The following is a 12,671-nucleotide window of genomic DNA, read 5'->3' as shown; positions in this document are numbered from 1 at the left end:
AAACTAAAATGTATGTATGTGTATATGAAATTTAGTAGTCAGTATCTGATAGTCAAAGAAAATCTGCAACACTAAAGTGGTAGAGAGCTGAGCAGAAGAATCCAGGTGTGCCTTCCAAAATCTTCTCCAAATTCAGACTGATGTGATTCCTATATCTAACGGAAGACATCATACATTTTGCTGGCTCCAACACAGTTTCTCTAGTACTAATTATAGGTGGAAGGTACAATACCTACAATAACTAGTACCAAGCCACCTACTATGTATCTAAAAGAACGAAAATTTTGTTACTACAGTGAGAGATGCTCAAAAAACCTTTGTTTGCCAAATGGCCAGGAATTGCTGTATGGGAGACGTGAGACCATGATGAGGGAGAGTTTCTTCAGAGGGTTGTAACTATACTGTTCAAAGAAGAAATGAAAAATACACATCTCCTCTTAGGAAGAGCTATTTTTTGCATGGTTTACTCTACCACCTAAAATGTTCCTAAATACATTGAGAAAATACCACAGGATAGCAATATATATCCCATAAGCCACTGATTTTCTCAACGTAACAGACCCTTATGCTAATACAGACTTACTAGAAATTATTGAACCGGGCAAGACTCCTAGATACTATCCAGAAAAACAGACTGACCTCTGAGCCTCCCGGTCATCTTTAGGGTTGTAATTAGACAGGCAGTCCAGGATGAAAATCTGGCCCCGCTCGGTACACTCATTCAGGGCTGTCAGTAGCTTATTAATGTTATGTGGATTCAGATCAAGTAAGTTGCTGTTTGGGTGAGATTCACTGATTTCAGATAATGCTGCTACAGCATTAGCCACCACCTGGGAAAGAAGCAGATATGACCTTGATTTGTCAAGAACAGTACAACTATTCCTCTGGATCACTTCATAGATCTCAACCCATAACCGTTCCTGAACATTTTATGCAGTCAGCTAGAAAGAGATATACTGCTTTCAAAATGTATAATAAACCACCAATGATGGCGTATATAGCTTCCTCATGGTCAGGCAACACAGAATTAAAACAATTCACATATTAGCAGAGAGTCCCTCATGATTTACTATTAAAACAATAATAATTTTAATAGTAGTCAACACTATCAGTAGAATTAAAACACATGAACAACTGTAAAAGAAGTGAAGGTTAGGGACTTCCCTGGCGGTCCAGTGGTTAAGACTCGTGCTTCCACTGAAGGGGGGCATGGGTTCGATCCCTGGTTGGAGAACTAAGATCCCACATGCCTCGCAGCCAAAACATGACAAAAAACACAAAACAGTGAAGTTTAAACATGAAACATGTACATTAGGCAATGGAAAGAAAAATCTAGGCCAAACAATTTTATAGGTGTATGGGCGTGCATGTACTGGGGGGTGGGGAGGTGATACTTCAGGTGTCAATCACACCTTAAGTCTCAGAGTAAGAAAATGTGACCTTGAAACCATAGTTCACTGTAACATGATGTTAGGAAAGCACAGAATCTCCATGAAATTCAATTTCCTCATCTGAAAATGGGATAATTTAATGCACCTCACAGATTAGCTTTAGTTTGAGGATAAAATCAGATGACTTATGTATAAGTGCTTTCTACAAAGCCTTATACAAAGTTAAGGTGGCAATATTACCATAATTCATCAAGACTAAGTTGCATAGTTTTTCATATTAACATCTCTGAAGTTGGGATATATTTAATAATCAATGGCATGTCAGTTTAATAGGAGGTATTTTTCTTTCTACGTAATAGAGGAAATAATAATGCATCTTAGAATCAATGAAATATGGTACCTCAAATGTATCCTTAACTCAGGAAGTATGATAAATGAAAAATTGCTACCAAATATAAGAAAGTACACTTGTATCCTGACTTAATAGACCCAGAAATCCCTACTAGCTGCAAGAAAAAAAAGTGGACACTTTATCAAAATTACAGATTATGTCTAATTTAACTAAGAAACCTAAAACCAATGAATGATTAAAGTAATTTTAAGATTATAAAAACACCCAAAAATAAACAAAACAGACAAAAAACTATAGCTCTCTACAAACGAATTTAAAACCACATTTTGTAGTGAGGCTCTCAGCTGTCGCTAAATATTAGCACAGTAAGGCTATATATAAATATTCTGTAAGCATAAATGAGATGCAATAGGTAGCAGCTTCATTAATTATGTATATTGAAAAGATTCTCAAAAATGTCAACTCATTTTTAGTTCTGACTGAAGTCCCTGTTAAAAGCTTGAGAAACTAAGAGTTGTATGATTATCCTTTTGCTAGCAAGAGAAGAAACATAATGGTTACAGTTTAGCTATTGATTTTAATATCCATATCACTTGGGTACTCTGCAGATTATCCCAGTATATGATTTTACCTAGAAGATAAATTCTAGAGAATATGGCTTTTTAAATCAAATAATACATTGATGACAGTATCCATTAACTAAGATAATGATGCCACAAATGGAATCACTTTCAGTTATAACTTAGTGATCAGGACAAAAAATTCCAAGATGAAAAAAAATCAAAGGTTCACTTGGTAAGTATGATTATGGATATAATATTTTATTGTTATTAAGACAAATCGAGAAGGATTATCTAGTTCACCTATCACATGATAGCATGCATGAGGTTCTTTCCTGACTTAATTTTTGTTTGCCAACCACACCATCAAGCATGGCCTTTAGTAAAAATTAAAAAGCATGAAAAGTGAAACAACAATCTCCATCATCTCAGTGCTTTACATGCAAGGAAAAGGTACTGTGTTTCCCCTGTATAATACACTTAATACACTGGATTACAGGATAAAGGATCAAAATGTCACACTGGAAGAACAAATGCCTGTTTTCCTCTCTTGCTGCCAACACATGCCCACTCTTGGTTACCAGTTCGTCCAAAACAAATGTCCTGTCACAACTTACCATTTCTGCCAGTCAAAGTTTTTTAATGTTAAAAAAAACTAAATATGAGGTCTGTTAACAGGAAATGTTGAACAGAATGAACAATTAGAACTCCTCTGCTAACATCACAGGTAACTGGAAATTAAACCACGTATATAATGCAGCTAATGAAGTATATGTTCTGGTGGTAAAACAGGCAATTTTCAATTATCACATGAAAACAAGAAAAGAAACAGGGAAAAGTAAATCTAATTAAAAGATCCAGAGAGATCAGATTATAGGATTATGTTCAGAAAAGTCTGCATGGGGAAAAAAGATAACTGCCAAATGGTCACTGCACCAATGACTGACCAGAGGAGATACACCCCCAATAACAAAACTCTACTGCTATTCCTCTAAAATTCCTTCTATTCTACCTTTCCGCTTTCATCTCCTAATCTTCACTTTCATACTGCTAAGTTTTCAGAAATATACTGAGGTGGGCCCATAAAGAGCCGCTTAGAGTTCTCCTGGTCAGTAAGCCATGCTTCTCTCACTCTAATGGAAATTTAAAATGAGCATCGAATCTCAAGCAGGCAAAGACTGACTTCAAGACAGCAGCTGGGTAGCTGGGGTATACAGGACAACTCACCTGTCTCTGTGTTTCTTTGGAATTTTGTATAGAATGTAGTACATATATTATCTGTTTGTAAAAATAAACTTTAAAAATAATGGATTGAAACATGATTTACTTCCTCTTCCCAGAGAGCCTTCTCCAAACAATAATTCATTATCAAAAGAAAAAATCTGACTCTTGCAGTAACTGCCCTGGTTTACTAGTGTATTAAAACAAAGGTTATGTCTCTTTCTCTTGTACCATCACTTTGAATGTGAACTAAGACTAACATGCATAACATTTTCCCCCCTAGAAAACTGGCAGTTCTTTTAGGAAACACTGCCATGAAAAGAACAATGGCCTTTTAATTATAATCTCAGAAAAACTGGAGTTCCCAAGAAAGAAAGGGGTTTCTAAAGGAAGTTTTGCTTTAAAAATGGATTTATAAATAGGGTTTAAGTGAGTTTTCTCAGCACATTGGTTGATTTACAAAGAGCTGGCATCTAGGCTACAAAGGAACATATCCCATAGCATCAAAAGAAATTTTTTTTTTAATTCATCTTGCCTCCCAATTATGGTAAATTCTGTTCTTTGGAAGACTGCAATGAAACATTCCTCCTCCCCATCCCACCCCTACCCCCTGTAGACCTAATATAATATGTATACTTTACAGATACAGATATTAAACACAAACATATACATACAGAAGTATGCGTGCACGTTTGTGTGTAAAATCACACTCAATACTAGACAAATTTTTCTCTGCCTTAACTGCAGACTTCTCTTCAATTTGACAGTTTGTTGTGGACCCTTGGAGTCTGCTGAATTTTTTTTTAACGTAAGCAATTTGTGTTTTGACTTACTTTATACTATACCTAATAGAATTGGACAAAGAGATAAAAGACAATAATAGCTAAAACTTACTGAACACTTACTATGCCATTTACCTTCCCAGCAACACTAAGGTAGTTGCTATCAAAATCCACCTATTACAGATAAGGAAATAGGCTTTAAAAATGAATTTATAAATAGGATTAGAGAAATTCAGTGACCTGCTTAGCCAACAAAGCTGGAAAGGTAAAATGCTTGAATACAAACTCAAGGCCTGGGGCTTCCCTGGTGGTTCAGTGGTTGGGAGTCCGCCTGCCGATGCAGGGGACACGGGTTCGTGCCCATGCCGTGGAGCGGCTGGGCCAGTGAGCCATGGCCGCTGGGCCTGCACGTCCGGAGCCTGTGCTCCGCAACAGGACCGCAACAGGAGAGGCCACAATAGCGAGAGGCCCGCGTACCACAAAAAAAAAAAAAAAGAAAAAAAGAAACAAACTCAAGGCCTGTATCTGATTCTAGTGTCTGAGTACTAATCACTCTGCCGCCTGCATTTATAGAAGTTCCAAGAGCTATGAACATCAAGTGGGGGAAAGGGAAAGAAAAATCGGAGCTGGGGAGAATAATATAACCAAAACATTATTTCCAGGCAGATTTATACAAGGAGAAAAATGTATTCTCCTACTTTATCTATTTCAGAGATAATCACCTCCTAGCAGCACTTCAAAGAGGCAAGATTTACTATCCAGCTACAAAATCTGATTTATAAGCTACCCCTGTCTCATATGCAACAATTCTGAGGACATAAATTTGACATTACTTTTTTTATTTTTATTTTTTGGCTGTGCCCTGCGGCTTGCGGGATCTTCTTCCCTGCAAGTGGAGTCTTAACCACTGGACCACCAGGGAAGTCCCAGACCTCATTTTTTTTTTTTTTTTTTTTAAGGAGCAAGCTGGAGTGGTGGGTATGATTAAAATAAAAATGATCCTGTAAAAAAAGAACTCTAGAAGGAAATCCAGATATACATTGAGAGTGGAGTATCACAGACAGAAGCTCCTTTAGGAGAAATCTCTCACACATTTACCTGTCCCTTTGAATGATCTAATTTCACTCACTTTCATAGCCTCAGAACCCAAGAAAGATAGCACTTCCCAATATAGTGACTTCCTCCTATTAACTATATTTAGAAGACTTTCATTTCTAGCAATGACCTTCAAGGTCAAACACTCTGAACAAACACTTCAATTTTCCCGCTCAATTTACAATCCTTTTGGCTGCTGCCCCTGAAGACTTGAATAAATTGAACGCAGTAGAATAACTGACCAAAACTATTATAATGGAAAATAAAGGTGATTTGCATACTTTTATCCTCTTGAAAATCAGCAACAGTTCAGAATCTCACTTTCTTCTTTATGGAGTTGCCTCAAATAACACGTTAAAGCACAGGGCATTTATTCTAAGCATGTTTCAGTCATTATCATCTCCTTAAGAACAAAATGACTGGACTTCCCTGGTGGCGCAGTGGTTAAGAATCCGCCTGCCAATGCAGGGGACACGGGTTTGATCCCTGGTCCAGGAAGACCCCACATGCCGCGGAGCAACTAAGCCCATGCGCCACAACTACTGAGCATGTGCTCTAGAGCCCTCGAGCCACAACTATTGAGCCCATGTGCTGCAACTACTGAAGCCCACGCACCGCAACTACTGAGCCCACATGCCACAACTGCTGAAGCCCCCGTGCCTAGAGCCCATGCTCCGCAACAAGAGAAGCCACCGTGGGCTTCCCTGGTGGCGCAATGGTTGGGAGTCTGCCTGCTAATGCAGGGGACACGGGTTCGAGCCCTGGTCTGGGAGGATCCCACATGCCGCGGGGCAACTGGGCCTGTGAACCACAACTACTGAGCCTGCACGTCTGGAGCTTGTGCTCTGCAACAGGAGAGGCCACAATGGTGAGAGGCCCACGCACCACGATGAAGAGTGGCCCCCACTTGCCACAACTAGAAAAAGTCCTCGCACAGAAACAAAGACCCAACACAGCAAAAATAAATTAATTAATAAAAAAAAAAAGAGAAGCCACTGCAATGAGAAGCCCACGCACTGCAACAGAGTAGCCCCCGCTCGCCGCAACTAGAGAAAGCCTGCGTGCAGGCCTAACGCAGCCAATATAAACATATAAATAAAAATTTTAAAATGCATTGTTAAAAAAAAAAGAATACAATGACTATACGGTACCAGTTAATTTTACAGTCATGCTTTAATCCAAGACACTGTCCAGACTGCCAACTAATAATATGCTGACTACATATGACATTCTGCAATGTTCCGTTTTTTTCCCCATCTTCTTTTCCAGAATGAGGAAGCTAAGTGAACACATCTACCTAGTGGAGTCAACACATACCGTTAACAGCAAGAGAGTCTGAATATCTGGTAACAAGTAAGATTTAAAAATTAGACTCAATAAAACTCATTACTTAGTTAAGGGGCTTACATAAGTAGCTTAAGATGTGTTTTGATGAAATGCGAATATTCACAAAGCTAAAACACTACAAATAAATATCTACAAATGGACAAAAGGCACTCCTAAGAAGCCAAGAGTTACTTGGCCCACCAGCCCTAAAATCACACAAAAGCATGCTGCAAAATGAACAAAACAAAAAATTTATTATTACACCATTATCTCCCTTTTGAGAGTAAGTAATCCCCTGCCAAATTAGAGCCTTGAGATCATTTTAAAAGGGACACTAAGAAATGAATAAGCCGTGATCTTTCGGTACACTACTGAATTACTATGTACGACAGATCCAGTTTTCAGGAAGCTGCCTACGAAAACTGCTTTAGGCATATCCTTGAACAATTATCTTTTAAAAGTAATCCTGCAATGATGTGTTAAGTAATACTGTAAATAGATTTACTTCATTTGTAGATAAGCTGCCCTCAGAATCACCCTAAAAAATAATGTCTGGCTTTAAATAATGTATACAAAAGAATTAAATATCTCTGGGACTTCCCTGGTGACACAGTGGTTAAGAATCCGCCTGCCAATGCAGGGGACACGGGTTTGACCCCTGGTCCGGGAAGGTCCCACATGCCGCGGAGCAACTAAGCCTGTGTGACACAACTACTGAGCCTACGCTCTAGAGCCTGCGTGCCATAACTACTGAAACCCGTGAGACCAGAGCCCGTGCTCTGCAACAAGAGAAGCCAATGCAATGAGAAACCCGCACACCGCAAGGAAGAGTAGCCCCTGCTCACTGCAACTAGAGAAAGCCCGCACACAGCAACGAAGACACAACACAGTGAAAAATAAATAAATAAAATTATAAAAAATAATAAAAACAGCTTTATTTAAAAAAAGAATTAAATACCTTTAAAAAATGAATTCGCCGTTGAAATATTAACCCTTCTAAAATCATTAATAACCAGCACTACGATCACTATACAATAAAGAAACTTTTGTTGTTATTAAGGGTTTACTCTATACCAGGTTCACTATTAAGTGCTTTGCAAGCCCTCTTTTATTTTTCACAACGTTCCAATGATAGAGGCACTGTTTATAATCTCCATTTTGTAGACGAGGATACTGAGATGTTTAGGGAGACCACCAAGCTAAGAATGGCAGACTAGGATACAAATCCAAGTCTGGTTGGTTGCAGAGCCTGAGTTTTAACCCTCATGTGTTAGTACTGGAGCGAAAAAAAAAAGAAAGTTCACAGTTACAAAGCACTTTTCTGTTTTTGAGATACTTTCATAAAGAGTGAGTCAACTCTTTATAAAAGGAAGTGATTAAATGCAATTTGGTATGCTGGATTGAATCCTGGAATAGCAAAAGGATATTTGTGTTGAAACAGGTGAAAAAAAGTCTGTACTTCAGTTTATAGTGATGTACCAACGCCAATTTCTTAGTTTTGACAAAGGTACCATGGTTATGTAAGATGTTAACATTAAGTAAAACTGTGTGAAGATAGGTATATGAGAACTTTCTGTATGGTCTTTGCAACTTTTCTCTAAATCTAAAAACCCGCCCCCAAAATGAGATTTTAAAAAAAAAAACCTAAGTTAGTAATAACTGATAAAATGAAAACTGATGATTAAAATTCCTAAGGTGAGAATACACATAAAAAGATCTCCACAAAGTTTATCATAAGGGAAAACAAAAATTGTTTCCTTCCTCTGCAAGAATTTAAAAACCGAAAAGCACTGAGATGGGCACTTGCCCTTATAACAGAGCAGCCTCCAATGATTCCACTTACTCAACACTCTGATCCTGCAGAAATTACCAGCAACTCATCTTTTAGTACCAAATACAACATTACTTACTTGGGGCATCCAGACACAGACTGAGTGAACATGTTGCCTCCTACATCATTCTTACCCAGTGCTTACCACATACTGACACTCTCATACATGCCTAAAATTCTACCAGCTCTGGTACTCCTTTATGGACGCTGGGCTTGAAGAGCATCACGCATTTCTAATTTTGCTTCTGTATAATATTTTAATTTTATAACTCTTCTTCTATTTATTGATATATGTTTAGGGATAACAGAATTCATATAATTAAAGTACTAAATTAAATGAGGTCATTAAGAGATGATTTAACGTTGCCCACGAGGACAACGAACATATTCTAACAAAACTCCTTCTCAAATTTACAAAGTGATCTAGAGAGACTTCAGTTTTTCAGCATTTATCATCTCAGACTGACAGCAAACCACCACAAACCTTCTAAAGCCTAAACAGAAATTACAATAATCAGAAAGTACGTCACGTTAGATCTGTTTCTCAATAGCTGTCATTTATTAAGCATTTACTATATGTCAGGCATTACTTCAGTTTTTAAAACAAATTAGTCCTTCATGTTGTTGTAGGGGGCTCCCTGTGCACTGCAGGATGTTTAAAGTATCCTTGAACTCTACCTACTAGATGCCAGTAGCAACCTTCCCATCAGTTGTGACAAGCAAAAGTGTTTCCTGACAATGCCAACTGTCTCCCAGGAAGCAAAATCGCCCCCAGTTGAGAACCACTGTCACATAATCTCATGTGGCTTCTACATGCTGGCTAGCACATGGTTAAAATACATACTTTTTCTGAGAAAAAAAAAATGTTACTTTTCATAAAACAGCTTTCCAAAATAAGTTCATATTAAAAGAAGCTGGCAGTTTAACTAGAACCGTTGCTAAAGGCCATACAGGGCCAAGTTCTGAGAGCATGCTGCTTGTGCAGAAAAACCCTCAACAAACGAAAATGTTTCTGGGGTTTTTTTTGTTTTGTTTTTTTAACTAATTCAGTAGTCTGTGCTTTGGCAGACAGGACAGAGCAATGGAAGAAGGGCATTCCCAGGGGCAGTTCTCAGAGAGATGGTAGAACTCAGAAGGCTCAGAAGACAAGATCAAAGGGGCTAAGGCGCTGAGCCAAAGGATTTAGGAGACCTGAACTCACAAACAAAAAGCAAAGTACATGTGGTGGGGCTGTCAAGAGAGTCTCTGGAGTGGCAGATTCTGGTGTAAACATTAACTGAAGTTGGAATACCTCAAAATGCCTCTAAGAGAGAAAAGGAGAACTGCAGTAAGGAGGGAAAATCCTAATGCATGGGCAAAAGCTAGAGAATTATCACTATCACCCAAAAGTGTATCTTTCTTGCAAATATCAATTTAGTGAGACAGAATTTTCAAAACTCTGATTATTTGTGAAGAAATCATAGGAGCTATTTTCCTCTCGTGCCAAAGTGCTTCCTCATTCTGAATACGTTTACTTTCAAAATAATGGACTAATAAATCTGTGTCTGGAAATAAATTTAGCTTTCATTCCCTCAGAAAGATTTTACCATATGAACCTGTATAGCTATCAAAGGGGTCAGAACCCTTTAAATTAATATTGTAGCAATAATGTTAACCTTTGCCTAATGTCTACTTCATAACCATGGCAGCAGCAGCCATCACTTCATGAACTCTCATAAGCCAGGCACTTTCACAGATGCTTTTTATGCAAGAGCTCAATTAATACTCCTAACGACTCTCTAAGTTGGTACCTCTCACTCTACAGAAGAGGAAACAGACTCAGGGAGGTTAACCTAGGACTTAACAGTGAGAATTTTTTTACTTCAAACTATCTTTTCTCTTTCAAATAGTATTTCACGGAGAGTCAGTTTTAACTAAAGTTAACATATATACACTACTATATATAAGAGAGAGAACCAACAAGGACCTACTGTATAGCACAGAGAACTATACTCAATATTTTATAATAGCCTATAAGGAAAAAGACTTTAAAAAAATTTTTAATAAAAAATAAAAACATTGGGCTTCCCTGGTGGCGCAGTGGTTGAGAGTCCGCCTGCCGATGCAGGGGACACGGGTTCGTGCCCCGGTCCGGGAAGATCCCACATGCCGCGGAGCGGCTGGGCCCGTGAGCCATGGCCGCTGAGCCTGCGCGTCCGGAGCCTGTGCTCCGCAACGGGAGAGGCCACAGCGATGAGAGGCCCGCGTACCGCAAAAACAACAACAACAAATCAGGAAATGGAAAGATATGTCCCACTCCACAAATATTAAGCAGGGAGAAAAGAGGGCTGGATATCTGGGGCCTACAGCCAAGAAAGCAAAGGAGAATCTAGAAGCTGGTTTGTGCCCAACATAAGTTCCTTGCGCGAAGCAGCAGAGAGGGCCCTCTGAAATCCTGATTAACATACATTCTCCTTTCCTAGCAAGTGCCTCCAAATACAGTACAAATAGAACACTTACCAAGAAGGAACACCCCTTAAATTGCCCTATATTAAAAAATTTCTTTAAACATTATAAACCTATGCACATGCTAACTTCCAAAAAATGTAAACTAAATTCTTTCCAATGATATCATCCATCTATGAATCACCAGACAGAAAGAATGTAATGTTACAATGATCCTGTACCTTGTAGCTAAACACAGAAAAAGAACAAAAATTCCATGAGAAGGAAGAAAGCATGTTTATTTTCCAAAACAATTTAATAGAAGCTAATTTTAGAAATGCTGTCTGATTTTTGCTTTTAATGTAGACTAAATTCCAGGCAGAGGAAAAGGAAGTAAACAAAACAAAAAACCTAATAAGAACAACCTTATTACTGTGTTCATCAAATCTAATGACAGGAGAATTCTGACTGGATATCCAATAATATTAAGGACTTTCTTTAATGATCAGCTGATTAAATGAGTTTTTCATTCTTAAGATGTTTGGGATTTGTTTTAAAATCATCCAGTAGGAGAGAAGGTGGGGGTCAGGAAAGCATGTATGGAGAGTTAAATTAAACAAAACTGGCCATAGGTTGGTAACTACTGAAACTACAAGGTAGATATTTAGGAATTTATTATACTATTCCCTCAACCTGAATATGTTTGAAAATTTCCACAATAACAAAAAAGTTAATCAACTACTGTAAGACCTATTCAATAAAACAAAATTAAAAGGCAGCTCCTGTAGTTTCCACTACGTCTGAACCATAAGCATAATTTCTACAAAGATAAAATAGGTAAAACCCCAGGTTACTGACACTACAATGATATGCCCAACATTTGTCAGCCTTGGAAGATAAAACAGTGAGGTTTCACCTGGCTTTCTTCTCCCACCTGGCAAGGATGCACCAAGCCCAGCTGACAGAAGGCTCACCATATGGTCTGAACTGGAAGACAAACTCTGGCATACAGAATGCTTAAATCATGAATATTCCTACTCAATGGCCAATACTTCTCTAGAGGCCCTCTTTTGGAACAGAGGTTGCTTATTTGCAATGCAGACACTAACCATATCAAGAGACATTTCTGAAAAGGTTTTCTGAGGTAGAAGAGACTGTTCTTGAGTCCCTGGGGAAAAGTTACCTTCACAAAGCTGTTGACAGCCATGATGGCCATGTCTGGCTGACTCTTGGCATAGTTCATCAAGTAGAGATACACGAGCTTCTTTAGTTCCAGGTTGTCAGTCTGCATACAATTCACTACATCTGGAAAGAGACAGCTGAGAAAAGAGGAAGGAAAAGCGAACAGATGTTGGTGCCAGGCTGTTGGACAGAACACAAAGAAACAGCCTTAATTTAAAAAGTGATTCGATGTGAGCACAAATGTCCACTAGTGATAATACTTACCACAGAAATGAATTACTAAAGAATTTATAATAATGGTCCCAAGAAGATGTCTAAAAATAGATTTTTAAAAAACTTTTTACTATGAAACTTTTCAGATTAGAGACAGCAGTTTAATGAACCCATGTATCCATCACCCAGCTGCAAACAAATATTGATACATACCCGATCTTGTTTCATACACAACCTCAACCCACTTGCCTTCCCCCAGTCCCTACCCCATCTAGTTGCTCTAAACAATTTCTA

General features: G+C 38.4%; 1 protein-coding gene across 1 annotated transcript in view; it reads right to left on the bottom strand.

Annotated features, from left to right (window-relative positions):
* LOC132510711 (AP-2 complex subunit beta-like) overlaps positions 1–12,671 on the bottom strand; it is a 79,545-nt gene that overhangs the window by 48,822 nt on the left and 18,052 nt on the right. The window contains 2 exon segments of the mRNA XM_060132947.1: positions 640–830; positions 12,166–12,301. Coding sequence (XP_059988930.1) covers positions 640–830; positions 12,166–12,301 — 327 coding nt within the window.

Source organism: Lagenorhynchus albirostris, chromosome 20 (genome assembly GCF_949774975.1).
Source record: "Lagenorhynchus albirostris chromosome 20, mLagAlb1.1, whole genome shotgun sequence".
Taxonomy (NCBI): domain Eukaryota; kingdom Metazoa; phylum Chordata; class Mammalia; order Artiodactyla; family Delphinidae; genus Lagenorhynchus; species Lagenorhynchus albirostris.
Note: the sequence above shows the minus strand (reverse complement) of the source record. Positions and strands in the feature narration are given on the sequence as shown.